The following is a 27,232-nucleotide window of genomic DNA, read 5'->3' on the forward strand; positions in this document are numbered from 1 at the left end:
CCGCCCCTCCTCGGCAGCGAGCCCCCGGCGCTGGCCCAGTGGCCCAGATCTGCCATTCCGCATGGCTTCCCCGGCCGTCCCCGCGGCCCGGCCCGCTCGCTCGGCGCCTCGCCCGCCCGCCCGCTAATCCGACATGACTCTTCCATTAGAGACGAGATGCCGGCAAAGAGCTTTTCGGTGTAGGAATTAACTCCTTCTCCCACCCCGCAGCTGCCTGACCTGCAGCGTGGGCTCCGGCTGCGTTGCCTGTGTGGCCTGGGGTCTGCGAGATGAGGGGGGGTCCCCCCGTTGTCACCCTCAGCCTGGTGCTGGCTGGTTCCCCTGGGGACCTGGCCGAGCCCTTAGGTGTGCAACTCCCATCCTCCTCCTGTGGGATGCCAGCAGAGACCTGGCACTGAGGGGGCAGAGGGGGCAGAGAGGGGCACCCCCCGGGTGGCAGGAGGGGCCCCAGCCCGGTCCCTGTCCCTGGCTGCAGCACAGCTGCTTCCCTTATCGATCTTCTCTTGTTGTTAATTATCGGCTCCAATCGAGCCTGATCAGAGCCACGGCTCCCTGTTGTGGTTTTGGCCATTCCTGCCCTGCCCCGAGGTGCTGGGGAGCAGATGGGCCCCAAAGGAGAACTTGGGGAGCTGGGGGCAGGTGGGATTTGGGGTGCATCCCTGGCCAGGGGGTGCTCCCTAAGCAGGGGGACCTGGGACACAGTGGGGATTGAAGGAGAGGAAGAGCCCAAGCCAGGAGCCAGCACATGGACCCCTGAATGGCCCAAATGTCCCAGAGCAGAGGTGCCAGCATCTCACATGTGGCACTGGGGGACAGCAAGGGTGGCTCTGGTAGAAAAGGAGGTGAAAAGAGTGCAGGGTTCACTCTCCAGGAGCAATCACTGTCCCAAAGACCTTCCCACACTGGACCAGAGCTGTCCCTCGTGTCCCTCTACCCCAGGAGCCATTCAGGGGAGGTGACAGCAGTCCCCAGTCCCCTGCTCCAAGGACAAGCCCCAACATCCTTCCTGGGGGGAAGCAAAGCTGCTCCTGCCTGGTGCTGAGCTCAGGGGGAGCGCCCACACTCTGCCTCCTTGTGCTGCTCCATGGCATGAAGAGAAGGATGGGCACTCGTGTCCCCTGGCCACCCTTCCCATCTGTGTGCTCAGGGCTGGGCTCTATCCCTGCATAGAGTCAGGAGCCCACTGATATCCCATTCTCTTGCCTGACGTCCTGGAAAATACCCTAGAGAGAGGGCTCATGCCCAGGATACAGAGGGGAAACTGAGGCACAAGTGAGGAGGGGACACGCACCATGATGAGCTCTGCAGAGCTGGTGGCTCTGCTGGAACCACCAGGAGGATGCCTGAGCCCTTCCCTGCTGTGGTGGGCTCTGCTGCCCTTGGGGCTCCAGCTAAGGGGACTTCAGAGGCAGCCACCCCCCCAGCATCCCCCAGAGCAAGCAGGGAGTGCTCAGGAAGGGCTACAGCCAAGGGGGCTGGGGAGGGGCTGCTCTCCCCTGATGTTGTCACCATCACCTCCCCTCCTCTGCAGTGTCACCTCTCTGGGGACCTTTTGCCATCCTGGGCTGGGTCGGTTTGGGTCAGGATCTGTGTAAGGCTGGCTGTGAGCACCTGGCTCACAGAGGGGATGTCCCAATCGAGAGCTGACCTGGATCCCAGCCACCCGTGTGACCGTCACCTCCCATGCCTCTACATGGCCCTGGGACAAGGGCCTCTAGCGAGGAAACAGCCCTGCAGGCTGAGAGGACAGGCCTGGGGACAGCTGCTGTCCCTCGTAGTGACACCAGGACAGCCAGCCCAGGGTGGGCACTTGGGGCCCCTCTGTGGTGCTGTGGGACTCAGAGTGGGGGACATCCACCAAAGCCAGTCTGGGAGGTCACCCTGGAGATCCGGACTCTCCTGATCCCCCCAGAGCAGAGAGATGCCCAAAAGGACACGACCTCTCCTCCCAGCCTGGGCAGGGGCCAAAACATGCATTGATTATTTCTGAGGGACTCTTTGGCTGCAGATGAGGGTGTCATCACTCTTCCTCCATGCCGGACAGCTCAGACTCCATGGCAGGGTGGGGCTGCAGTGGCAGTGCAGGAAACCATCCCCAAAATCCCAGTGCAGAACCCCCCATGAAATATTCAGGCTGCTCTGCACAATTCCCACCTTGCTGCCGTCGAAAGCACCATGAATATTGCAGGTGGGCATTAAAGTTTCAGGGCTGCCATGTTTCAGGACACTGTCACCACAGGAAGTCCCTCTGCCGGGATGTGTCACACCTTCTCCAGGCTCCAGTGACCTCTTTCTCTCTGGTTTACCCCAAAAACTGGTGGTGGTGATGAGTTGGGTCCTTGTTGGGTCACCAACACAAAGCTCCTCACTGTGTCCCTGGAATGGATTGGCACAGTTCAGGGAACAGTTGCAGGAGGTCCTGCAGGACTGGGAAAAGCAGAGGTCGTGGTCACCCCACCCCAAGGCTCAGCCATGGTCCCCACTGCCCTGACAGCAGCGTGGCCCCACTCCTTCCCACTTCCAGGCAGAGAAGGATGCCCTGAGCATCTCGGAGGGTTTCATCCTCCATGTCATGAGCTTTCCAGGTCAGTCCCCCTCAGAAGGGACCATTCCCTTCTCATCCGCCTGCTCTCATAACTTGGCTCTTCCCGTGTTTATATAACAGCGACGTCTCCTGCGGACTGGGGAGAGAATTGGCTGGGGAGAAATAATGAGGATAATTCAAGTCATTTGGGAAGACGAGGTTTTCGAGGTGCCCAGCGTCTTCCACCTTTTACATGTTGTCTCTAATCATCCGCAATCTCGGATGGCCATTGATGGAGCTCGTTGCTGTGGTGACGGATGAATAGCCCTGGGATTGTACCATGCCAAAAAAGTGCTGTCCTTTCCATCAAAACAACAACAACAACAAAAATATCATTTTGTTCAGGAAATTAAGCAGTTTGCAACCAAATAGCAGAGTCTGAAAAGGCTCCTGCGTCCGTCCCTTCCTCCCGGCTCCCGCGGCCGCCTTGGGTTTGTCAGGAACATGCCCAGCACCCTGGAGGGTCCTTTGTGTGCACCGGACAAGGAGAAGGTGGTAATTGCAAGGGGGTTTCTAACCCACTGAGCCTTTTAAAAGGATTTGATGCCCCCCTACACCTCTGAGCTCGGCCAGATGTGTGTCACGCAGGCAGGAGCGCGGGCCGGGGGCTGGCGCAGCACTAGGTTAATGTGTTAGCTGTGCACGGCCGGCAGCCAGGGGACACGGGGCTGTGGGTGACCACTGACCAGGCAGAGTGTCGGGGCTCAGGTCCTGCTCGTTCCCCAGGGAAGCAGCAATTCTCAGTGGTGAGAGCCAGCATGGGTGTCCTGAGCTGCTGAGAAGTGTGGCCAAGACCAGACAAGGAGCATGGGGCTCCTGCCATTGCCAGCCTCCGTGGTTTTCCACATAAACTTCCTCCCAGGTAACAGGACCTGAGCCCAGTTTTCCTTCCTCCCCTTGGGAAGCATCTCCTGGGTTGGCTGCTGGAGATGCTGCTCTCAAGCTGGGCCACTGGATGTGGGTAGTGCAGCCCTTGGGGACACAGCTGCCAGGCTGGGAGGGGGAGGCTTTGGGGTCTCCCCAACCAGGGACTGAACTGACCCTGGCTGTGGTGTGACCCCTCCCAGTACTGGAACCACACCACACGTCTCAAGCTGTTCGCTGGGGGTGTTTGCATAACCCCAGACTGGCTTAGGGTTGGGAGGGACCTTAAAGCCCATCCAGTGCCATCCCTGCCATGGCAGGGACACCTCCCACTGTCCCAGGCTGCTCCCAGCCCTGTCCAGCCTGGCCTGGGCACTGCCAGGGATCCAGGGGCAGCCACAGCTGCTCTGGGCACCCTGTGCCAGGGCCACTGGGTCACTCTGCTGTGACACAGAGTATCCCCCACATGTAACCCCCATTACTGCTCTGGGCTGCATTTTGAGCCAGAGGTCTGGTCCCTGCTGGCATCTTTGGTGCCCCCAAACACCAACCACCAGTGATGGAAGCATAGAATGAAAAAATCCTGGAATATCCTGAGTGAGAAAAGACTAACAAGGATCATCCAGCCCAGCCCCTGTCCCTGCACAGCCACCCCAACAGCCCCACCCTGAGCAGCCCTGGCAGCGCTGTCCAAACGCTCCTGGAGCTCTGGCAGCCTTGGGGCCGGGACCATTCCCTGGGCAGCCTGGGCAGTGCCAGCACCCTCGGGGCCAAGAGCCTTGCCCTGAGCTCCATGCCAAGCCCTGCCACAGCTCCAGCCCTTCGTGGGCTCCTGGCCCTGTCCCAGAGCAGAGCTCAGCCCCTGCCCCTCTGCCTGCCCTGGGCAGGAGCTGCAGCCCCAGGAGCCTCCCCTCAGTCTCCTGTGCTCCAGCTGAACAAACCGAGCGACTGGGATGGTGCAATTCGGAGCTGTGTGACTCCGACATCCATCCTGTAACAGCGTAAGAAGCCAAAGCCATGCGCAGGGCGAGTGCCCAGCTGGCAGCCCGGGAGAGCCCTGGGGCGCAGCAGGGTGGGAGCCAGGCCCCCGCCTTGGGGCGGCGGGAAGGAGGAGGGAGAAGGAGGGATGGGCACACGGAGAGAGAACATTTTAGACGACTTGAGGAATAGAAATTCTCTAAGTTCCCGCAGCTCCAGCCCCTTGTCGGGCGAGAGCCCTGGCAGTGCTTTGCCAGCCGCCCCCAGCGCCCTCCACCCTCCCTGGGCTCAGCCAGAGCCAGATGGAAGCACATCCCGGCTGCACGGAGAGCGGGCTGGAGATTAACTCCACGGGGAAAACAAGCTCAGCAGACGCCGCGGAGCTCGGGACCCGTGTGTGTGTCTGTGTGTGTGTGTGTGTGAGCACACGCGTGTGCCCCGAGCACACAGCACACGCGTACGGAGGGAACGAGGCGCTCGGATGTGTTTGTGCATTTGTGTGTGTCTGACAGAGCCGCTGAGCCCGCGCCTCGCCTCGGAGGGGCAGCCGGGTATTGGCGATGTGGCCTCATCCTTTAATTGCTCTGCTTTGATAACAGTGATAATTGGCTGGAAATCGATACTGTTTTGCTCCTGTTTTTCCCATCCTGTCTCACCCAGCCTCCCCTCCCTTCCCGGACGCCGTCGTGCTCTCTTTAGTGGGTGACATTTAAAGGCTCTGCCACAGCCATTAGATAACCCAGGCAGAGAGACGCTGTGGAGAGGGCTGATGCCGGCAGGGATGGGGGCAGCTCCGCTCTCCTCTCCCACGGCTCAAGGACAGATGGAGACGATGCTCCAGCAACACGTCCTGGTGCTGTGGGAGGCACAGGAGTGGGGGGACCGGTGGATCTGGGGGTCAGGGTAGAGTGAAGGGGGAGAGCAATAAACCCAGGCTGTGTCAGACAGGAGCTCCCCCCCGGCTTTAGCTCTGAAAATTGTGCCAGAACACCATGGGGAAATGTGTATTAATATCACACTGCCCAGCCTGCCCTGCTCTGCATGCCCCATGCCTCCCCAGCACGGCGTCCCCAGCTCCTGCCATGCTGCCCCAGACACAGTGGGATCTCAGAGCCCCCAAGGTCAGAGACCCCCTGATCCCCTTGCAACTGCCCTCAGAGCAGCCCCTGTGCTCCACCTGCCCAGCCGGGGCTGCTGGGGCTTTCTCCCCACAGAAGGTGCCCTGGTCCCCAAAGCTGAAGGGCCTGGGGAGCAGGGCAGCAGCACCAGAAGGTGCACGGGGAGCCCCAGGAGCCAGGGGCACACTGGGCTGGAGCTGGCAGCCCCAAGGGCCCCAGTCTGCAAGACCCTCATTAGCCAAGGGAGCCTTGTTAGCTGAGTGACCCTCACAAAAAAGCAGGGCCCAGGGACCCCCTCTGCAGGGCTGGCTGCAGCACGGGGCTGGCAGTGAGTGAGGGATGCCTGGGAGGCTGCAGGTGTGTGAGTTACCTGTGCCCTCACCTTCCCTAGGCACCTCTATGCCCACCCCACCCTGTTACCTGTGCACACATCTTCCCTGGTAACTCCTGCACACACCTGCCCAGGGTCCCTGTGTATTCACCATCCCCATGGACCTGTGTGCCCACCTCTAGGAGAACCTGTGTGCCCACTTTCTGTGGTATCTGTGCACTCACCATGCTGGGTATCTGTGCTGTCACCTTCCCCAGGTGCCTGTGCACCCACCATCCCTGGGTACCTGTGCACCCACCATCCCTGGATACCTGTGTGCTTACTATCCCTGGGTACCTGTGTGCCCATCATCACTGGACACCTTTGTGCTCACCATCCCTGGGTACCTGTGTGCCCAGAATTTGTGGGTACCTGTGCACCCACTATCCCTGGGTACCTGTGAATTCACCTTCCCCATGTACTTGTGCACCCACCATTCTGGGGTATCTATGTGACCACAGTTTGTGGGTACCTGTGTGCCCACCATCCCTGGGTACCTGTGTGCCCACCATCCCTGGGTACCTGTGTGCCCAGAATTTGTGGGTACCTGTGCACCCACTGTCACTGGGCACCTGTGAATTCACCTTCCCCAGGTCCTTGTGCCCCCACCATCCCTGGATACCTACTCACTGTCCCTGGTTACCTGTGCGCCCACCTTCCCTGGGTACCTGCACCCACCATCCCTGGGTACCTGCACCCACCATGCCTGTGCCTCCACTCTCTGTACCCTCACTCTCTGTGGGTACAAGGGCCCCCACCCTCTGTGCCCCCACCCTCGGTACCCTCACCCCCTGTACCCTCGCCCTCTCCGGGTCCCTGTGCCCACGTCCGTGGGTTCCTGGTGCCACCTGGTGGCCGCGCGGCCGGCCCGGGTGGGTGTCACCGAGCTGTCCCAAGCTGTCCCCGCAGTGATCTTTGCGCTGCCCCAAAGGCTCCCCCAGAGCGGAGCCCGGCCCGCGCCTCTCCTCAAAGCGAACCGGGGCCGAGCCCCGCGGCCCGGCCCGCCGGAGCTCGGGGCACGGCTCTTCGTGGAGCTCTGGGCAGGGAGGGCTGGGGAGACTCCCGAGCAAAGCTTGGCCGTGGCTTCCCGGGGGTTGTGCTGCCCGGTGCTCCCCAGCCCCAGCAGAGATGGGAGCGGGCGTTTTCTCCTGCGGGGTCTGCCCTCATGGCAGTGGGGAGGGCTGGAGGAGAGTCCTGGAGCCCGGCACGGACACACGGGCTGTGAGGGGAGTCCTGCACGTGGGGCTGGGCACATGAGCTCAGAAGGGAATCGGCCCCACGACCAGCTGGGCCACCTGAGCAAAGCTTAGACTGAACAAACCCCCACATCCTCCACAGCTTGGTGAAGAGTGGCAGGAACAGTTTGTAGCTGGGAACCCCTTCCAGCCGGAGGCCCCTGGAGCATCCCACCACCCACACTACGGATGGTTTATGGCCCCAGACCCCAGAGCTGGGGGTCCCAGCCCCTCTCCTGCATCCCACCCCTATGGATGGGGTGTGAGCAGAGTGCTGTCCCCCCTCTTCCCCAGCAGTTACAGCCATGTCCCCTGTCCCCTGCCCCACAGCTGAAGCCCCCGCAGTGTCCCAGCCTCTACAGCCATGCAATATCTGTGTCCCAGCCCCTATAGCTCGAGGGACAAGGGTCTCACCCCCCTTCTTACAGCCTGGGTCTGATTGTGACCCAGGCTCCAGACCCCTCTCTCTGCAGGGGAGGTGCCTGTGTTGCACCCCATGTACCCACATGAGGGTCTCAGCCCCTCAGCTCTACACGGGGCCCATCTACAACCCCGGCCCTGCAGCCGAGGGGGTCAGAGCCCCCTCCCCTACACTCAGGGCACACGTACACCGCAGCCCCTGGAACCGGGGGGTCACAGCCCCCGCCTCGGCTGCTGAAGCACACCTGTACCCCAGCGCCCGCCCTGTGCCCCAGTCCCCATGGCCGGGGCAGGCAGGGCTCACAGCCCTCCCCGCTATTCCCGGAGCCCACCCACACTCCTGCTCTCACAGCCAGGGGGTCACAGCCCCCTCCCCATTGCACACCCACCCCCGCCCGTGTTCCCGGGGGTGTCACAGCCCTCCCCGGCTCTCCCCTGCCCTCTCCCCGGCTCGTCCCAGGCCTCGCGTCCCCCCCGTCCCGTCCCCCCCGTCCCGGGCCCTCCCCGGGGGAGGCGCTCGGGGCCCGCGCCCGCCATGTTTCCCGGCAGCGCTCCCTGCCCGCCGCCCGCCTGAGCCTCCCGGGGCCGGCCCGGCCCGGCCCGGGGCCGCCCGCCCTCCTCCGCCGCCGGTGAGTGGGGCCCGGCGAGCGGGGCCCGGCCCGGGGCTCCCGCTCCGCGCAGGCCGCGGAGCCTCGGCCTCGATTAGCGCTGCGGGCCGGGAGCGGGGCGCGGGGCCCGGCCGCGGGGCGCGGGGCGGCGGGCCGGGGCCAGCCGCGGGAGGGAGCGGGCGGGGGTCTCTCCCCGGCCGGACGGGGGTCTCGGCCGCCCCGGGCCTCCCGGGCACGGCGGGGGCCGCGGCTCGGCCCGCCCGGCCGGCTGGGCCGTGCGGCGCTCGGGGAGGGCTGAGCCCGCGGCCCCTTCTCTCTGCAGGGACTCGATCGACAGCAGCTCCCGAGGGTTTGTCCGTGTGGCAGCGGGCGCCAGCCGGGACCCCGAGGGATCCTCGGCTACCGGGGCTGCCCTGGCTGTGAGTGCCCGAGGAGAGGCCGGTTCGGGCCGGTTCGGGTCCCGGTGTGGCGATGGGAGCGCTGCTCTGAGCTCTGCGAGGGACCCCCGGGTGCGGAGCTGAAACCCGCATCCCCCAGCTGAGGACGAGGAGGGATAAACCAGAGGTGATCCGGTTCCGTCCCACGGGAGCGCTCCTGGCAGGGTAATGATTTCGTGTTTGTCTTGTTTATTCCCTCGCTGAAGCAAGTTTTGTAGGGGCAGGAAGGGAAGCGGCAGGGCTGGCTGGGAGGTCGTGGGTGCTTCATGCACCCCACAAAGGCAGCTCTGCTGGGAGCTCCTGGTACCAACAGCGTGGCTTTGTGCCCGAGCTGGAGCCACCCGCACCCACCGTGGTCCTGCCACATCCTCTCCCCTTGTTCTGTGTCAGAGTTGGACTGGCTGCAGCCACGTTGTCCACACGCATTGGAATTGTGTGTGGTTTTTGTTTGTGCCTCATGGTTCTCATTTGGAGCACTGTGGTGGGTTTGGCCCTGTAAATGCTGCACCGTGTGTGGCTGGAAGGGGCCGGTTCCTGGGGTTGGAGGTAACTGCATGTGATCCAGAGAGAAATTATTAAGATTAAACTTAAAATTAGGTTTCAGTGTGTCAGCTCTTTTTCCTGGGAAGGCGTTCTGGGTCGCATCTTACTGCTGGAAAGAAAACCTTATCCTTGTTTCTAGCCTAACCATGCTAATGTTCCCCTTACCCACGTATGTCAGAGCAGAGCGTCAGTGGGTTCTTTCTGCATCGCTTGCGTCATCTTCCTGAAAATTAAAAAACTAAACCAGGCTCGAAATGAAAACCAAAATGTGACTGACTGGGCCTGCACTGGGCGTGTGAGGTGTGGGTGTTCGTGGGGGGCAGCAGTGGTGCTGTGGGGGCTCATTTGGTGGCGGTGGAGAGCGGATTGTCGGGGTCTGACGTGCTCGTGTGTCACCGGGAGTTTAGGGAGCCTCGTGGTGCAGCAGGGAGAGCTGGGAGCCAGTTCCTGTTGCCTTTCCAGTCTGGCTCTGGGTGGCTGAGGGCCCCAGGACACTGATTTTAGGAGCCCCGAGTGCTCGAGGGTCTGGGGCCTGGTGCACGTGCAGGAACCGGGCTCTCCTGGGATCCTTTGTGCTCCTTCCTGATCAGCTGCACACACAATGCCTGAGTGCTCTGGCCCTCACAGCTGTTCCGGGTTTATTTCTGATCCTGGCTGCAGCTCGGTGCTCGGAGGGGCGAGGATGGCTCAGGAGACGAACCAGACGCAGGTGCCCCTGCTGTGTACCACGGGCTGCGGCTTCTATGGCAGCCCCCGCACCAACGGCATGTGCTCCGTGTGCTACAAGGAGTTCCTGCAGAGGCAGCAGAGCAGTGACCGGATAAGCCCTCCAGGTAGAGGATTTTTTTTCTGAAAATCTGTCTTAAATGGGTGTCTGGGTCCAAGCTGTGTTTAGCATGGTGCTGGTGCCTGGCCACCAGCAGATTTATCCCCTCGTAGAAAAATCATCTTTCCCTTTCCATGGATAGCCAAGGCTCTAAATCAAGGACCAAGCCCTCAAGCACTTCTGTTCCCTGTCAGGAGGGGCACTTGCTTTCTTCCCAGTCTCACCAGTTTGTGAAGCCCCATCCCAGCAAGCACGTTCCAGTAAACTGTAGAATTTCACATGTGCTAATGGTGATCCCAGCTTTCAGCTATTTCCTGCTCCCTGATTAGGTGCTGACTGCTGGGAACCATGACAAAGCCCCACAATGAAATTTTATTTGGCCTGTTTGTGTAATATTCTTATCTTAACAGTATGATATCTAAAAGCCATGACTTAGAAGGTTTGTTTCCTGCAGTTGGGATGGGAGCAGGGGAAGGATGCTTTCTGCATTGTGAGCAGGGATTTCTTCTGCTGGGGGTTTGTGCAGATGCTGCATGTACAGAGTGGGAAATGCCTCTGAGAGTTCTTCCACAGTTTATTCCTGGGGGTCATGAATTCATCATGGCTTCCCTTGAGTCACCCACACAAAATATGCTCAGGAACATGACTTTTCCTGACAAAGGCTTTTCCTAAGACCCCAGCTTAGATCCTCAGCTGACACAAACCCATATGTGTCTGTTGAAGCCTGTTCCTTTCAGCAGGTGAGGATCTGGTTCTTACGCCTTGGACAAGTTACAAAGTGCCATTGGGTTCAAGATCCAGACAGCCCTGATGTCCCACAGAGTCCCATGCACAAATTTGGAGAGGAGAGTGTAGGAACAGGGATATGGGAGTGATCCCAACAGGGGTGTGCCCTCCCAGCTCCAGTAGGGAACAGGAGTGTAAAGCCTGCTGGAAGTGCTTGTTCTGCTTTCTCCTTGACTGTCCAGCACCTGAGGAACTTGCTGATACTTCCCAGAGTCTTGACCAAGCCTGCTCTTGTCTCGTAGCACCCAGTGGTCCCAGCAGCAGCCCCATGGCTTCCGAGGCCATCGCAGGACAGCATGCGGAGGGAGACTCCACACCTGAGGATGCAAAAGCCAGGTAGGGGCAGAGTCTGGAGGGGAGGGGATCTAAACCCTGCTAAAATCCAGCTCTGGGATACAAGGGACAGGCTGTCATCCTTTATATGTTTGTAAACAGGCTGGGTCAAACTTTCCATTGTGACTCTGGTTTATTTGGAAGGTTGAGATGTCCCTCAATCTGCTGATGTCTGATGAGTAGAGTGAGGTATCAGAGGGCTGGAAGTAAGTTAAGTGGCATCTTGGTTTTCCTGCAGCCAGTGCACCTTTTCTGTCCCTGGCTCTGTTCAACTGTTCAGTTTCTGTTCAGTTCCAAGCAGTGGGATTTTTGGGGTTTTCCTGTGCAGGGCCAAGAGTTGGACTAGGAAGGATCACGAGGATCATCAGCTCAGAATGTCGTGTGATTCTAAGTGAAAGCACCTGCTGGTGACCCAGTCTGGAAGCTGTGACAGCAGGATTAGAGACCTTGGGCCTGTTTGATGGGGAGGAGGACAGAGCTGCACTGAGCTCTACCATCACATTACAGCCCTGACTCATAACTGTGTTTCCCTGCCCCTGGACTTGTTTGGATAGGCTCTTGCCTTGGCTTTGAGATATAATTGGGTGCAAAAGGAAACTGAGATCATCACAGATTCATTCCATTTATGTCTATAAAGAACTTTGATCCCCAATCTCAAGGGGAATTGACCTGCTGTGCTCCTGACCTACTTTTGAATATAAGGAAATAAACTTTGCAGGCTGAAGGTCTCTCCCACATAACAGTCCATCAAATGAAAATACTTGTGTTTTCTCTTTTTGTTTGTGTGCTGCTCCCAGCGCTCAGACGCCTGTGACCCATCAGATGACGGCCATGAGCATATCCAGAGAGGAAACCAGCAACGAGACAGAGGAATTCAGCAAGACAGATGAAGCCTCATCAGCTTCTTCCTCATCAGGTAGGGTGGTTTGTTTGTCCTTTGCACAGATCTGAGTGACACTGAGCTCAGGAGTCCATTGGAGCAGCAGGGACAGCTGCTGACCCCGGGGTGTGTCCCCTCCCGGCAGTAAAGACACGCCTGAGAGCTGAGGAGGAAACTTGTTTTGGTGACAGGGAGGAGAGCAAATGCTGTGCTCGAGGGCAGGCTGATAGAGATTGCTCTGTGGGCTGAGGGCTGAGTGGCTGCCAGCCCTCGAGTGGCTGGCAGGAGGATAATCTTCCATGACGCCTCTCGCAGCGAATGGCAGCGCGCCCGGAGCGTCCCACAGCCTGACGCGGCTGCTGCTGGCGGCACTCCCCTGCCAGCTCCCGAGGGGGAGGAAGGGAGACGGATCCATCCGAGGCTTGGAGAGAGGTGGCTCCTTTGTGGCAGTGCCTGGGGGTAGTGGAGGCCTGTTGTTGTCACCCCCTGTGAGGGGGGAACGTGTCCCTCAGGGGTGTTACACAGCGAGTGCCCTGACGTGATGGAGGAGCAGCAGAGTTGTTGCCCAGCGTGGCACATCCTCCAGCTGATGCCATAAGCAGGTGATCTGCATGCAGACACCCTCCTTTGCTCAGCTGACAGCTTGCTTGCATTGAAAGCTAAAAAAACCCAGGAGCTGTTGGTTGCTAAAAAGCCAGGCTCTAGTCACCACACATGGCTGGGCATTTTGGGTTAGGTAATCTCTTGCCTGCAAGCCCAGGAGGCAATTTACAACAGGCAGGTGAGAGACTGTTAAAAAGAGGCTTGGGAGAGCCTGCCCCTTTCATCTGCCTGTGTAGTTTTTAGGAGGCTGTTTAGGGTCAGCTCCACAAAGCTGTCTCTGTTTTGTCTCCTCTCAGCAGCCTGCACCACAGGTGCTCCAAGGAGCAGTTGGAGCTCCTCCCTCCTGTTGACTTCTCTAACCTGCTTAGGTACTGAAGGAAATCCTGCTAAGCATCAGTGACCTTTAACAATCTGGCTTTGAAAGCTCAGTTTTCCCTTTGGTAGATTAGAGGCAGTGATGGATATCTGTGTAAAGCATTCTAAGACCTACATTTGGGGAACACTTACATAAGAGTCAGCAAAAATAATTAGTAGTACTTACAAGGGGTTAACTTTTTTTCTCCCTGCGAAGATTAACTGTGGGCTCAGCTGACAGCTGTGTTGCTGTACAGCAGCTGAGCTGTAGTGACTATCCAGTCACTGTCCAGTGGCCACTTCAGCTTTGGATTTAAGGCATTGAAACAGAGAAAGCTGTGAGGTGGAGATCTCAGTGGAACAAGGCAAATCTCACAGTTTGGGGTATGTCAGCCAGGGCAGTGTGCACATGGAGAGTCATCAGAGCCTCAAGCAGCTCCTGTAATAAAATGAATGTTTGATTTATCAAGGGCAGCAAAACTCTTGCCTCTGTTTCAGGTACCCTGCTTGAGATATCCCAGAGCACAGCTGAGGGCAAGACGGCTTCGGAAAAACCGAAACCGAAGAAGAATCGCTGCTTCACCTGCCGGAAGAAGATTGGGCTGACTGGTAAGTGCCTGGCTCTGGGAAAGCTTCCCTGTGCCCTAAGCAGTCCAGAGTGAGAGCCCTGTGAGCACAGTGCTGTGGTGCTGCTGGGTTTGGAGGGTCAGAGGCTGGAGGTTCCTCCCAAATCCATCCTGGAGCTGTGGTGCTGCGGGAGAGGAGGGAGGAGAGCTCTGACCTGCAACAGCACTGGCTGAGGCAGCAGCCTGGGGAACATCCCACTCACTGCCAGGGTCCTGGCAGCCCTTGGGAGCAGGATTGGATGCAGCAGCACCTCTTGGTTATTCCTGCTGCTTGGCAGAAGCTGCTGTAGAGGAAGGCAGAGCTCGCTGTGGATCGGAATCCGCTCCCGGTCAGGTCTGCGGTGAAGCTTTCGTAACAGTGACATGAACTGAGCTAGACCCAAATGGAAAATCCCTCCCAAGACTCATCCCATTTGTTAATGCTGCCTGATTTCCACTCTTAGCTTCCTGAGAGCAGGATGGCTCTCAGCATGCAGCCTGTAAAGCTGGAGAGAGAAGTGCTGGGATGGTGTCAGGGCATTGCTATCAATGGGAAAACAGCTTCTGGAAAGTGAAGCAATTAATTTTGCTGTGGTTTGTTAATAAAAACATCATTCCCCTAAATTATTGCTGGCATTTAGTGCTTAGGAAAAAAGTTAACTCTGAAGCTGTGCAGGTCATATTGTTCTGGCAGAGCACTTGCTTCTGTAGCCTGCTTGGGGCATCCAGTAGCCAGGGACTGGCTTTTTCATGGATATGAGAAGCTTTGGCCAAGTCTAGACTGGAAAGTTTGAACCTGAGCGTGCCTGGAAATCCATGGGCACTGTCCTAGAATAGGGGTAAGTTTATATACCTGGATCTGGGCTGGGTGCTCTGTGCCCAGCCTTCAGGTTGCAGACAGGATTGTTTTCCTCCATGAATGTTTCCTTACGAGCTTTAAACTATGAGAAGTTCTCTTCTTTAGGATTCAACTTATAGAGAACTCCTGTGAATTCAGGGCATTTAGGATAAAATGAGTTTTCTCAACCAGGAGTAAACTGGCACCTTGGAGCAAGGCGTTTGTGAGCTTTACAACCTGTAGTTGGAAAAACATGGAGACAGAGCATGATTCCCTGCCAGCAGGAATTCCCTGCTTCCTCCCTGCCTTGCTTTCCCAGTGTGCTGTGTTAATGGTAGCACTCTGAGCATTGTCTCTGAGTGAAGTGATTTAACTGGGAATTCTGAAGTCTGAGTAGCTCAGACGTGATCCTAAGGTGGTGACAGCTCTGCTGCTTGCTGCTGGTCAGTGCAGCTGCTGCTGTGTGACCCTGGGGAGCTGGACTGTCTTGGAGGGCTCAGCTCCAGCTCGGGCTGCCTGGGGAGCCTGGTCTGGATTAGCAATCTGGCACTCTGCAGTGCCTGGCACGTCCCTTGTCCCCAGGGAGCATGGGCAGCAGCTGCTCTGGGAGCATTTCCCACCATGTGACAGCTGGGGCTGCCCGAAGCACACAGAGCTGCTGAGCCAGAGGAAAGCAAAGAGCTACCCGTGGTCTGCCCCAAATGAAGAGTCCCTTTGGCCTGTGGGGAACAGCAGGCCCCCCTCCCTTGCCCCTCTCTCTGCATTGGTGGCATTTCCTGGTGTGGCAGGAAGGAGCCACCTTCCTGCCCAGCTGGATGGGGCCTGACGAGGCTTTGTCCCTGCTCTTCCTCCCCTCAGGCTTCGACTGCCGCTGCGGGAACCTGTTCTGTGCCATTCACCGGTACTCTGACATGCACGCCTGCCCCTACGACTACAAGGCAGAAGCTGCCGAGAAGATCCGCAAGGAAAACCCCATCGTTATCGCCGAGAAGATCCAGAAGTTGTGAAGGGGTTCGAGCAGCTCGAACTGCAGCCAGGCTGCCTGGTGCTCCTCCCCTTCCTCCCAGCCTTCCTCTTCCTCCTCCCAACCCCTGCGGCGGTGCGAGGGTGACTCCGGCAGCGCACACAACCCGGCACCTGGACATGGGGCTCCTCGCGCCTCTGGCAGTCAGTTGGTGTTCCTCCTCTCCCTTCCTGCCTGTCCGACAGCCACAGCTCAGCTGATGTGTTCTCAACCAGCTTCCCACAGGAGCAGGGACCGTCCTGCCCCGCTGCTCCGGCTCTAAGACCTTCACAGCCGCCTCTTGCCGGGCACTCTGTGTGGCGTGAGCAGCCGGGCTCTGCCTTTCCCTTCCCGGCGGCTCCGAGTCCTGCAAACCACCCAGGACTTGTGGCCGCAGTCCCCGAGCAGCTGCTGGACTCTGTTCCCTCTGCCTGTAATCCCGGGAGCTGGGGGATCCTGGCAGCCAGGCTGCCGTCTGCTCCCCGGGAGGTTTTGCTCTCCGATGCAGAAAAGTTGATTCTGTAGTTCCAGCACCCAGACCCCTCTCCCCACCCTCTGTTGACGCTGTTGGAGAAGCACCAAGGGGGTTGAGCAGTGATGCTGGCACAGGGAAGATATTTTGTGGTGTGAAGTGACATGGGCAGGGCAGGACCTTCCAGGAGGTTCTGCTCGCTGCCTTGTGCCCCTCTCCACAGGGAGGGAGCCAGGGACACCCCTGCTCCAGCCTCCTGCTTCAGCACCCCTGGATAACCCCGGCTGCTTTCCCAGCAAGGTGTGTCCCCCTCAGTGCTGCCTGTGCCTGCTCTCCTCTCTCCCCTCTTTCCTCTCCCTTCTCTCCTCTCTCCCTGCCTTCTGCCTTACACGAGTCGCTCTCATCAGGGTTGTGCACAAAGCTCAGGTCCCCACACCTCTGCTTCTGGACCTGTCCCTGCATCCAGGTGACAGTGGGGTCCCCTCCTCCCATGTGGCCATGCTGGTGTTGGGGAGAGCTCGGGGAGCCCACCCAGCTGCCCTCCTCTGCCTCCTCCCTCCTGTGGGATGAGAGGCAGGGCCAGGTCCCCAGGAGATGCTCTGCAAGCCAGACGGAACTGGGGCACAGGGAAAGTCACAAGGAGGGTCCCAGGGTGCCCAGAGGTCCAGGTGGGGGCACAGAAATGCCCATGGAGAGACCCAGGGAGCAAGGAGAGGTGCTTGGAGGGCTCTGGGCTCACTGAAAGACTCAGAATTCCCTGAGGTGCTGGAAGGCCCAGGGAGAGCTCTGGGTTGCAAGGGAAGGCAGAAGGAGAACTTTGGGGTGCAGTGAACATGCCCAGAAGCCTCAAGCACCCCAAAAGCCACTTGGAAGGCTCTGGGGGTGCACACACTCACACAGGAAGGGAGGTGTAGGAAAAACCAAATGCCACTCAGCACCACTCCAGAAGGAGCACCTGGAGGGCTCTTTGGGAGGACCCAGGGCTCAGGGATGCAGCACAAGGCAGGCAGAGGCTCCTGGGGCACAGCCACAGCCTCTTGCATGCCCGGGGGATTCCTGGGAACACCAGGACTGGGGCTGTGGCCACGGGGCTCTGGCTCTCAAGCAGAGAAAGCTGGATGTGTCCCGGGGGACAAGCAGCAGCCTCTGTCCCACTGCTGGCCATCCCACGCTTTGGAAGCATTTCCCTCAGTGTCAGCAGAGCTGCAGGGCCCAGCTGGGGGAAATCACAGCAGCTCCTTCCTTCCAAGGACTTTTCCTGCCCTGCTTGTGGCAGTTCTGCCCAGGTGCTGGTGGGGATCCCTCTGGGTGTTGCTTTCTGCAGTCTGCTCCAGCCACAGCAGTGTGTGCTCTGTGCCAGCTGCCATCCTGTGCTGCTCCCAGCAGCATCCGAGCCTCCCAAACTGCTGCAACCCCCCCTCCAGCACACAGAGGAGTCAGGCTGCCTCTCACCAGCCTTTTCCTCAGGTTTTTCCTTCTGGATAACACTGACATCATGTCTGGAGCACGCAAGTGGCTGCAGCCCTGGACACACCTGGGCCATCAGTGCAGAGCTGGTGTGGCCAGGCTGGGTTTGGCACTGAGCCTTTGGCTGAGGATGATCCCTCACCCTCGGGGGTGCAGGAATTGCAGCCACCAGCCCCCAGGAAGTGCAGCAGCTCCCACGGATCCCTTGGGAAAGCCCACAGCCACCTGCTTCTCCAGCACTGCCCTTTTCCCCGTTCTCCCTCCCTGTCCATGAGTGTAAATACAACACAGTCTAGTTTGCTTGGATGCTGTGGGTGCTCTGTTTCAGGCAGGGATGTCTGTGGGGCTTGGCTTGGCTCTTTTGGGGTGGCTGTGGGGCTCTGTGCCTCAGTTTCCCTGGGGGTGAGCATTGACAGTACCTGGTGCTGGCTGGGGATCAGAGCACCCCCAGAGACCTGCACCCCCAGATCTCTAATCCACCAGGGGCTGGGCTGGATGACCTCCAGAGGTCACTTCAACCCTGACAAGTCAGATTTTGCCTTCTGGCTGGGTTTGAGGGGCTCTGAGGTTCTCCTGGGTTCCCTCTTGGCTGCTGTCACCCCCTTGGGCCAGGAAGGGGAGTTTGGGGCAGCCCCCAAAGCCTCCCCCTCCCCATATCCATGTGGGGCATTGGGGCAGCGTGTGGCACCAGGACTGCCTTCACAAGGCTTGGTGCTGCCTCCGTGCCAGCGCTGTGGGCAGACACGGCAGATGTGGGAACACGGATGGGGCAGGGCCGGGCTGCAGGCAGAGCTCCGCGGGGCCCGGTGGGCACAGCAGGGCCCGCCTGCGCTCAGGGGGTCGGTACCTCCTCCGGCCTGTGCAGCAACGCCCTGAGGGAGGGACAGAACGGATCCTGCTCAGGTTTCACCGCGATTCACACCGGGGTGGGGGTGACTGAGGGCCGTGCTGCCCTCCAGAGGGACCTGGAGGGGCTGGGTGGGGACAAACCTAAGGGGCAGGTGACAAACAAGGGCAGGTGTAGGGTCCTGCACCCGGGAGCGACAACCCAGCACGGGCTGGGGGTGACCCGCTGAGAGCAGCTCTGCAGAGAAGGACCTGGGGGTGCTGGTGGATGGCAAACTGTCCCTGAGCCAGCAGAGTGTCCTGGGGCCGGGGGACCCTGGGGGCATCGGGGGAGCGTGGCCAGGGGGCAGGGAGGGATCCTGCCCCTCTGCTGGGGGGCTGTGTCCAGCTCTGGGACAAGAAGGACAAGGAGCTGCTGGGGAGAGTCCAGTGGAGGCCCCAAAGGTGATTTGGGGTCTGGAGCTTCTCTGGTGAGGAGAGACCAGGGGAGCTGGGCTTGGTTAATCCAGAGAAGACTGCGAGTGTTGGATGTTTGGTTTTTTAAAAAAGACTATAAAATCAGACAGTTTAAAACTCGGAAGTTGCATTTGAGAGTACAACGATATGGAGAACAGCCGGGTTTCCATCGACACAATCCAAACCCAGCTCCAGAGCCGTGACAAGCAGCCCGTTCATCGAGTCCAGCTGACTTTGGGTGTCTCAGTGCTCAGGCAGAGCACCCCAGTGCCTGCTGCACTCCTCTGCTCGCGGGTTTGCCACGCTGTCTTCAGGATCCGCTCCGTTTGCTGCTGCTCCTGCACTCCCCAAGGCCACCTCCGCCGGGGTGCGCTTGTTTGTCCGTCCCGCGCTGCTCCTGCTCCTCCTCCTGCTCCTTGCTGCCCGCGGTCCGCTCCGGGGTCTGGGCTTGCTCTTTCTCCTTGTCCCGCGTGCCCCCAGGGCGCCCCCGCTGCCCTTCAGCCGCAGGGGACCGCGCTCCACGATTTTCCTCAAGCTTCGAGATTTTTGTCAAATTTTATACAGCCCCAAACCCATAGAAATCCATCGGTTTAACGTTCATTGGTCCCGAGACGTGCAGTTCTTGTATTTTGTTTCCTGTTGGATACGGATTTCCTCGCCTCTGATGTTAATTAGGTGTTCACTCCTGATTTGCATTTCCTTGCCAGCCTTTTCCAGGTGTCCCCAGCCGTGCCGGGGGCAGGTCTGGAGCAGAAGTTCGCTCATGTTTCGCCAATGGCCCTTGATGGCCTTTATCTCTCGTGTATCTCGCGCTGCTCTCGGCCTGCGGAGATGCCGAACTCATCGTTGTTCCTGGTGGAACAATGCTTTGGAAAGAAACTTCCGTTCCCTTCCCCCGCGGCAAAGGAGAACACACGTGACTCACGTTAGGAAATAAAAATGTTAAACTTGGTATATTTTCCAACAAGAGGCGATCTCACCAATCCACCTAAATATCTCCAACGTGAGTGCCAGACTCCTTCCGGTGGTTCAATGGCCATAAACCGAACTAAACCACAAGAATTCCCACCTGAACGTGAGCAAGAGCCCATTTACACTGAGGGTGGCAGAGCACCGAGCAGCTGCCCCGGGAGGCGGTGGAGTCTCTCTCTCCGGAGACATTCCCACCTGCTCCAGGTGGCCAAGCTCGGGCTGGGCCATCTCCAGATCCCTTCCAGCCCCGTTTGGGATTTCGGGATCCAGGGCCGAGGAGAGGCCGCGGCCCCGCCATGAGGCGGCCGCGCTGTTCCCATGGCAACGGGCGCGGGGCGATGGCGTCACTTCCGGGCGGGGCGGGGCCAGCGCCGCCCCCGCCTGGGAGGCCGCAACGGCCGCGGGGCCTCGGGAGCGGCGAGCGGGGCCGGGAGGATGTGCAGGTACCGGGCGGGAGCGCGGCCGGGCCTGCAGGCCGCCTGCCGGCACCCGGGCACGGCGGGCACCGCGGGGCGGGGGGGGTCCCACAGCGCCGTCAGAGGGAGGGGAGGCCCCGGCACGCGGGGGAGGCCGCGCTGGTGCGGGGTGGGGAGGGAACGGTGGTCAGTGAGGGGGGATACAGTGGTCACTGTGGGGGGGACACAATGGTCAGTGAGGGGGGATACGGTGGTCAGTGAGGGGGGGATACAATGGTTAGTTTTGGGGGGGCACGGTGGTCAGTGGGGGGAGGGCACAATGGTCAGTGAGGGGGGACACGGTGGTCAGTTTTTGGGGGGATACAGTGGTTAGTTTTGGGGGGGCACAATCGTTAGTGGGGGGGGGACACAATGGTCAGTGTGAGGGGGGATACAGTGGTCAGTGAGGGGGACACACGGTGGTCAGTGGGGGGGGCACAGTGGTCAGTGTGGAGGGGATACGGTGATCAGTTTTTGGGGGGATACAATGGTCACTGTGGGGGGGGCACGGTGGTCAGTGAGGGGAGGATACAGTGGTCACTGTGGGGGGGGCACGGTGGTCAGTGTCGGTTTGGGGGGGGTCAGTGAGGGTGTGGGACCCCCCCAGCGGGCAGTGGGAGGCCGGGCAGGGTGTGTGAGACCCCCCCAGCTGGGGGAGAGGCTCCCTGTGGGGGCGGGGGGAGAGCCACGCGGGCAGTGTGGGCTCAGGGGCACCCCTCAGTAGCCGGGGGGCTCTCGGGGAGGTCGGTGGGGGGGGTCGGGGCCGGGGGGGCTGTGGGGGACACGCACACAGTGAGCGGGAGGGGTCCCACTGCTCAGGGGTCCCTCAGCGATCAGTCAGGGGCTTGGGGCCCGCAGCAGTCGGGGGTCCCCACACGGGTCAGTGTGGGGGGGGTCTCCGTGCTTGGCTGCAGGGTGGGAGGGGCGCAGTGGACAGCGAGGGGAGAGCTCAGTGCTCGGGGTGGGGTTGGGTGAGGGGTCAGTGCTGGGGGGAGGCCAGCAGCGGGGCGGGGGTCCCACAGCCCCAGCCCGGTCAGGGTGTGCGGGGCGGGGGTCCCGTGCCTGCCAGGGGAGGGGGGAGCACCCACCAGTCAGCGGTGGGGGCCCCACAGGGGTCAGCAGAGCAGGGATCCCCCCTCGATGGGTGGGGGGTCGCGCCCCCACGGCGGGCCGTCCCCAGCTGGTGCCTGGCTTTGTCCCGGCGTGTGCAGGACGCACGACACGAGTGTGGCACGCGGTGTAAGTGGCCCCTAGCGCCACCTCCCCGCGGGGACCCCATGCGGGTGTGCGGCCCCCGGACGCCCCGTTCTGTCCCGGGAGTGCCAGCCCGGGGAGGGACACGGCTGCCACGTGCCGGGTGTCACACCGGGCCTGGCCCTGCTGTGCACGGTCACCGGCCCGAGGGGGCTGCCCCCGGGGCACGGGGCATTCCTTCGCTCCCAGTATTTTGGCATATTTCAAGGCCAAATCCCAGCTTCAGTGCCATATCCCTCTTCCACCCTTTCCTCCCCTTTCCCAGGCCTTCGGAAGCAGATGGAGCGAATTCCTCGGGGTGTGGGCTGGTTTGACATTCCTCAGCTCAAGCCTGTGCCCAAACTTGCAGAAAATAGTTGCCTTTTTTTTTTTTTTTCGTTTTCTTTTTTCGCTTTCCTCTCCCCTTTCCCCTTTTTCCTCGGGAGCTCGGCACTCCCGAGCGCCTGTGCCGGCACCTGGGTGGCCCCGGGGAGCCGTGTCCTTTGTCCCATCAGCCGTGGGGGTGGCGTGTGTGGGATCTGCGCCTGTCCTCGCCCCCTGCGCGGGGGCTGCCGAACGCGGCAGGAGCCGGGATTTCGGGGGGCGGGGGGCACACTGCGGGGAGCGCGTTTGTGTTCAGACAGGAGGGGACAAAGCCCTCAGAGCCCCCGCCCTGCCCGCAGGCCCCCGCAGCCGCCGGACGGACAGATGGACACGGCAGCCCCGGCCCGCGCCGCACGGCCGGCGCCCGCCGTGCCCAGGGCCAGCTGAGGACCGGGCGTCTGTCCGATTGGGATCCTCCCTCGCTCCGGGCGCGGCCGCCTCCCCTCCGCCGTCATGAACGGGCTGTCGATCAGCCAACTCTGCTGCCTCTTCTGCTGCCCGCCGTGCCCCAGCCGCATCGCGGCCAAGCTGGCCTTCCTGCCCCCGGAGCCCACCTACGCCATGGTGCCCGAGCCCGAGCCCGTGGGCAGCACGGGCTCCCTGCGCGGCGCCGCGGCCCGCTGGAAGCTGCACTTGAAGGAGAGGGCGGATTTCCAGTACTCCCAGCGGGAGCTGGACAACATCGAGGTGTTCGTCACCAAGAGCAGCCGGGGCAACCGCGTCGGCTGCATGTACGTCCGCTGCGTGCCCGGCGCCAGGTGAGTCACCGGGCGCGCCGGCTGGGGCTCTGCTGGGCTGCCCTGGGACCGCCCTGGGGGCTCCCGTCCCCTCTTGTCCCCTCTTGCCCCTCGGCTGAGCCTCGCTGGAGGAGCTGGCCCTGCCTGGGGCTTTGGAGCCAGCCGGGCTCCCAGGACCGGTCTGGCTTGTGGCTGCCCTGGGAGAGGGGTTAAAGCAGGAGCAGGGGCAAAGCCAAGGCTGTGGGGATTCCCCAAGCAGTGTCCCAGTCCCCCGGTGTCACAGCAGTGAGGCAATGCTCCAGTTGTTTGCACAGAGCTTGGTGCTCTGGGGGCGCTGGGGTGGCTGCACCAGCTGCTTCTCCCTGTGCCCAGCCCTGTGGTGACCATGGGATGGGCAACTGCCCGTGCCAGCCAGGAGAGCCTGGCTTAGTCAAATTCACTGGGACGTTTGATTCCTGTAGGAAATGAGTGATGGGAGTGAAAGCCAGGAGGGGTTTGCTCACTCCTGTGGGTCTGTGAACTGGCATCCTGGAGTGAGAGATGGAGAGCCCAACCTGCTGCCAGTGCCTGGGCAGGAGCAGACAGGAGGGGACCTGGCAGCTGCTCCCCGAGCAGTGGCACAGTTTGGGGGTTCAGGTGCAGAGGGAGGCCAGGTCACCCCAGCTGAGCCCTTCACTACATCCTCCCAGGAGCAACAGGTCCTCAAAGACCAGCATGCCAGGCTGCAGGGCTGGAGGGGAGAGCCTGGGCTGGGGGAAGCAGGCCTGCCAAACCGTGGGGTATCAGCTGCTGCTGCTCTGACCTCCCCCAGCTCATCCTGTCACCGACTTCCAGCTGGGCCTCCCTGGGCATCCAGGCCAGGATTGGAGGCTCAGCCTGGCCACAGACCCCTCAGACCAGCTGCAGGGGCTCAGCAGGGAGTGGGTCCTGCTCCCTCCCTCTGGCAGAAGGGAGCCAAGCTCTCATCAATCTGCTATTAGTGTTAATTTTTATGATTAACATTGTTTTTCCCCTTATGGTGGAAATTTCTTGTGCCTTGTCACTCCCACAATTCACTTCTCTCTCAGCATCTGGTGTCTTGCCAGGCTCAGGAGAGAAAAAACCCGCTGTCAGAATTCTTACTTGAAATCCCCATTGGGCAAACGGCCCCAAATCCTGAGCTTTTTACCAAAAATAGACTCAAAAACTTGAACAGAATCATCACCCTGCCTTCAAGCTGCCTGTTCCTGCTGGGAGTGAGCCCCTGGCTGTGGCAGCAGAAGGGTCTGGGTGTCCCTGGGGGTGTCACAAGGGCCTCCCTTGGTGGCTGGAGGGGTTTGGTTGCTGGCCTTGGGGGATTTCCTGCTGGAGCTCCGGCAGAGCCCAGGATTAACGTTCCGTGCCCGTGTCCCAGGTACACCGTGCTCTTCTCCCATGGCAACGCCGTGGACCTGGGGCAGATGAGCAGCTTCTACATCGGGCTGGGCACCCGCATCAACTGCAACATCTTCTCCTACGACTACTCTGGCTACGGCGTGAGCACGGGCAAGCCCTCGGAGCGCAACCTCTACTCCGACATCGACGCCGCGTGGCAGGCGCTGCGCACACGGTGAGCGCGCAGGGCAGGGAGCACGGGGAAAGCCTGGGCTCCAGCAGGCTGCAAAACAGGAAATCTCCCAGGAGGGGAGCCCTGCGCCGCCTGAGACAGGAAGGGGTGGTTGGAAAACTCTAGAAGGAGCAGCTAGGGGATCCAAGGGGCAGGGATGCTGTAGGGCATGACCTTGGCACAAGCTGTGCTTCCTGTCTCACTGTGCCAGGCTCAGCTCTGGTTCCCCTGCCATGCTTGGGGTGCAGTCCCATGCCAGGCTCAGCTCTGGTTCCTGTGCCAGGCTCAGCTCTGGTTCCTGTGCCAGGTTCAGCTCTGGTTCCCCTGCCATGCTTGGGGTGCAGCCCCATGCCAGGCTCAGCTCTGGTTCTCCTGACATTCTTGGGGTGCAGTCCTGTGCCAGGCTCAGCTCTGGTTCCTGTGCCAGGCTCAGCTCTGGTTCCCCTGCCAGGCTTGGGGTGCAGCCCCATGCCAGGCTCAGCTCTGGTTCCTGTGCCAGGCTCAGCTCTGGTTCCCCTGCCAGGCTTGGGGTACAGTCCTGTGCCAGGCTCTGCCTCTTTTTCCTCGGGCCTGGCTCACGGTGTGACCCAGCGCTGGGGCTGCCCCACATGGCTGCAGACCCTATAACCCTAATCTGGTGAGGGAAAGCCTTGACATGCCCAGAACCTGCCTGGCAGCTCAGCCCTGGCTGCTCCCTGGTCCTTCAGGAGTTCAGGGAGCTGCTCTGGGCCCAGCCATGAGGAGCTGGGGAAGATCAGGGGGACAGACCCCAGACCTGCCAGGAGCCTTGTGGATGCAGTGACCGGCCCAGAGTAACACTGAGCTGTATCTCCTGGCGATGTGCCTGGCACTGAGCTGCCCTGTCCTGTGCCAGGTACGGGATCAGCCCGGAGAACATCATCCTGTATGGGCAGAGCATTGGCACGGTGCCCACGGTTGACCTGGCCTCCCGCTACGAGTGCGCGGCCATCGTGCTGCACTCCCCGCTCACCTCCGGCATGCGCGTCGCCTTCCCCGACACCAAGAAGACCTATTGGTTCGATGCCTTCCCCAAGTGAGTGCCCCGGGCACAGGGCTGGGGGGGTTTGGAGGGGCTGTGCCCAGAGCAGCTCTGGTCACAGCCAGGGGACGTGTGACATGTGGGACATTTTTTGTGATAGGTTTAAATATCCCCTTTGGCATCTCCTTGCCCTGTATTTGGTGCCCTCTGGGAGTTGTGGCCCTCCCTGGGGTCACCGTGCCCCCTCCTGAGGGCTGTGCCATGTGTGTAACACACTTTACTGTGGCATCACTTCCTGGCCACCCTGTCCCAGTGACTTTGGCCACCAGCATTGGGACTGTGCCTGCTGGCCCCTTGTCAGGTGTCACAAGCCCTGGATGTCCCTGGGACCCCTCTGTCCCCCAGGAGTAATTCCTTGGGGATTTTCCAGCTCTTCAGATGGCAGGAGGGTTGCTGGGAGGACGAGCTCTTCCTCTGCCTCTCCCTTGCAGCCAGGCCCTGGGGCCCAGGGGACAGTCCTGAGCCGGAAGCTGTGGCTGGGAGCCACCAGCCCACGCTCTGCATCCTGATGGCCTCACGTGGCCTTTGGGCCGGGCTGGGACCGGCCGTGCTTCCCTTCCTCAGCCCAGCAGGGAAGGGCTGTCCTGCAGCAGTTCCCATCAGGCCTGCCGCGGTCCCACGGGGATGTTGTCACTGCTGTCTGCTCCTTGTCTGTCACACTGGGGCAGATCTTTTCCTTGGCAGAAGCTCTGTGTCCCTCCCTGTCCCTGTGCTCTGCCGTGATCAAAGAACATTTCTTGGTCCCTGTCCCGGGGGATGTTTTGGGGGCAGGAGGAGTGGAAATGTCTCATTCCCTGTGCTTACCCCCTCTCTCTTCCCCATCCACCCTTTTGACAGCATCGAGAAGATCTCCAAAATCACCTCTCCTGTGCTCATCATCCACGGTACAGAGGACGAAGTCATCGACTTCTCGCACGGCCTGGCGCTCTTCGAGCGCTGCCCCAAGGCCGTGGAGCCGCTGTGGGTGGACGGGGCCGGGCACAATGACATTGAACTCTACAGCCAGTACCTCGAGCGCCTTCGGAAATTCATCTCCCAGGAGCTGGCCAGCCAACGCAACTAGCCAGGGGACAGGCAGGGGGGTTCTGCTTGTTCCTCCAGTTCTCCCAGTAGCTCTCCCTGGTCCCTGCTGCTGGAGCTGTAACGAGTTTGCTCAGCTCTGCTCCAGGCTCAGGAGAGGGCGGGAGGCCCTGCAATGGACAGTGTTTGCTCTCGGACATGAGCACAGCTCTCCTCCCTGCTGGTGCCAGCCCTGGCGCTGCTGGCACCACCGGCCTGGCTGGCCAGAGACGGCAGCTCCCTCCTTGCCCCTTCCCAGAGACATGAGCCCACCCTCCGATGGTGGATCCTTGGCTTCAGACATGTCCTCGTCTCCTCTCCCAAACCGGCGAAGTCCCGAGCCCCTCCCGGCCGCTCTGCTGCTCTGACCATAGCAATAAGGCGAGTTGGAGAGGGGCTGGGGCCCCGGCCCTGCCGGTGTCCCTGTGGGTGGGACACAGGAGGTGGCAGTTCCTGCTCTCCATGGAGCTTTCCCGGGGCCAGTGCTGGCGGTGCCCAGTGTTCACCCCGCGGCTGGGGCAGAGCCGTGTCCCCACGGGGACTATGGGGATGCATGGAGGAGGTGCCCCCCTGCCCCACACCTCCTCCAGTCTGGCGCTGCTCAGCCTTCCCAGAGCACTCCTGGTGCTCAGTCACCCCTGGAAAACCTCGGGACCACTCACCCGGGGAGCGGGGCGAGGGAAGCAGGCAGCAAATAAAGAGCAGAGGTTTAACGTTTCACCTGTGTGTGCCCTTTCCCTGGCTGCCCCTGGGGGCTCCTGCCCCTGACCCAGCCCCAGTGTGTCCGGCCCCTCGACCTCCCCCTGTTCAGCACCTTCCCAGGATTGCCCTTGGCCAGATCCCCAGTGCTTGTCACCCTCCTCTGGGGACCGGGTGACCCCAAGGTGCCAGTGGGAGAGGGAAGATGTCCTCAGCCCCTGGGACCAGGCTGCAAAGGTCTGTGTGTCCAGTGGGACTTGGGGACAGCAGGAACCCATTCCCCTGTCCCGTGTCACTAGGGGGTCCCATGGGATCACGGGTGCAGAGGTGGAGGATGGCCTCAGCTTTGCAGGGGGGGCTGGGTGTGCCACGGGAAGGGGGACACCCCCATGGCCTGCTCTGCACCAGGCCAGCACAGTGAG

General features: G+C 60.8%; 2 protein-coding genes across 2 annotated transcripts; both read left to right on the top strand.

Annotated features, from left to right (window-relative positions):
- Window positions 1–8,041: 8,041 nt before the first annotated feature.
- Window positions 8,042–17,630, top strand: LOC135284833 (AN1-type zinc finger protein 5-like). Its single transcript, XM_064396594.1, has 7 exons — window positions 8,042–8,198; window positions 8,500–8,779; window positions 9,818–9,990; window positions 11,012–11,105; window positions 11,900–12,018; window positions 13,438–13,548; window positions 15,241–17,630. Exons 3-7 carry the CDS (start codon window positions 9,840–9,842, stop codon window positions 15,387–15,389), a joined length of 624 nt encoding a protein of 207 aa, XP_064252664.1. The 5' UTR covers window positions 8,042–8,198; window positions 8,500–8,779; window positions 9,818–9,839; the 3' UTR covers window positions 15,390–17,630.
- Window positions 17,631–19,914: 2,284 nt separating this feature from the next.
- ABHD17A (abhydrolase domain containing 17A, depalmitoylase) lies at window positions 19,915–26,829 on the top strand. Its single transcript, XM_064396591.1, has 5 exons — window positions 19,915–20,041; window positions 21,970–22,428; window positions 23,801–23,995; window positions 24,867–25,046; window positions 25,890–26,829. Exons 2-5 carry the CDS (start codon window positions 22,124–22,126, stop codon window positions 26,113–26,115), a joined length of 906 nt encoding a protein of 301 aa, XP_064252661.1. The 5' UTR covers window positions 19,915–20,041; window positions 21,970–22,123; the 3' UTR covers window positions 26,116–26,829.
- Window positions 26,830–27,232: the final 403 nt, after the last annotated feature.

Source organism: Passer domesticus, chromosome 21 (assembly GCF_036417665.1).
Source record: "Passer domesticus isolate bPasDom1 chromosome 21, bPasDom1.hap1, whole genome shotgun sequence".
NCBI classification, from domain to species: domain Eukaryota; kingdom Metazoa; phylum Chordata; class Aves; order Passeriformes; family Passeridae; genus Passer; species Passer domesticus.

What these genes read in the sequence shown, in the direction of transcription:
- LOC135284833 (XM_064396594.1), top strand. Translation starts at nt 9,840, where the DNA reads ATGGCTCAGGAGACGAACCAGACGCAGGTGCCCCTGCTGTGTACCACG. An exon ending in TGACCGGATAAGCCCTCCAG is followed by an intron (nt 9,991 to 11,011) that starts GTAGAGGATTTT and finishes CTTGTCTCGTAG; the next exon opens with CACCCAGTGGTCCCAGCAGC. An exon ending in GAAGAAGATTGGGCTGACTG is followed by an intron (nt 13,549 to 15,240) that starts GTAAGTGCCTGG and finishes TCCTCCCCTCAG; the next exon opens with GCTTCGACTGCCGCTGCGGG.
- ABHD17A (XM_064396591.1), top strand. Translation starts at nt 22,124, where the DNA reads ATGAACGGGCTGTCGATCAGCCAACTCTGCTGCCTCTTCTGCTGCCCG. An exon ending in CGCTGCGTGCCCGGCGCCAG is followed by an intron (nt 22,429 to 23,800) that starts GTGAGTCACCGG and finishes CCCGTGTCCCAG; the next exon opens with GTACACCGTGCTCTTCTCCC. An exon ending in TGGCAGGCGCTGCGCACACG is followed by an intron (nt 23,996 to 24,866) that starts GTGAGCGCGCAG and finishes GTCCTGTGCCAG; the next exon opens with GTACGGGATCAGCCCGGAGA.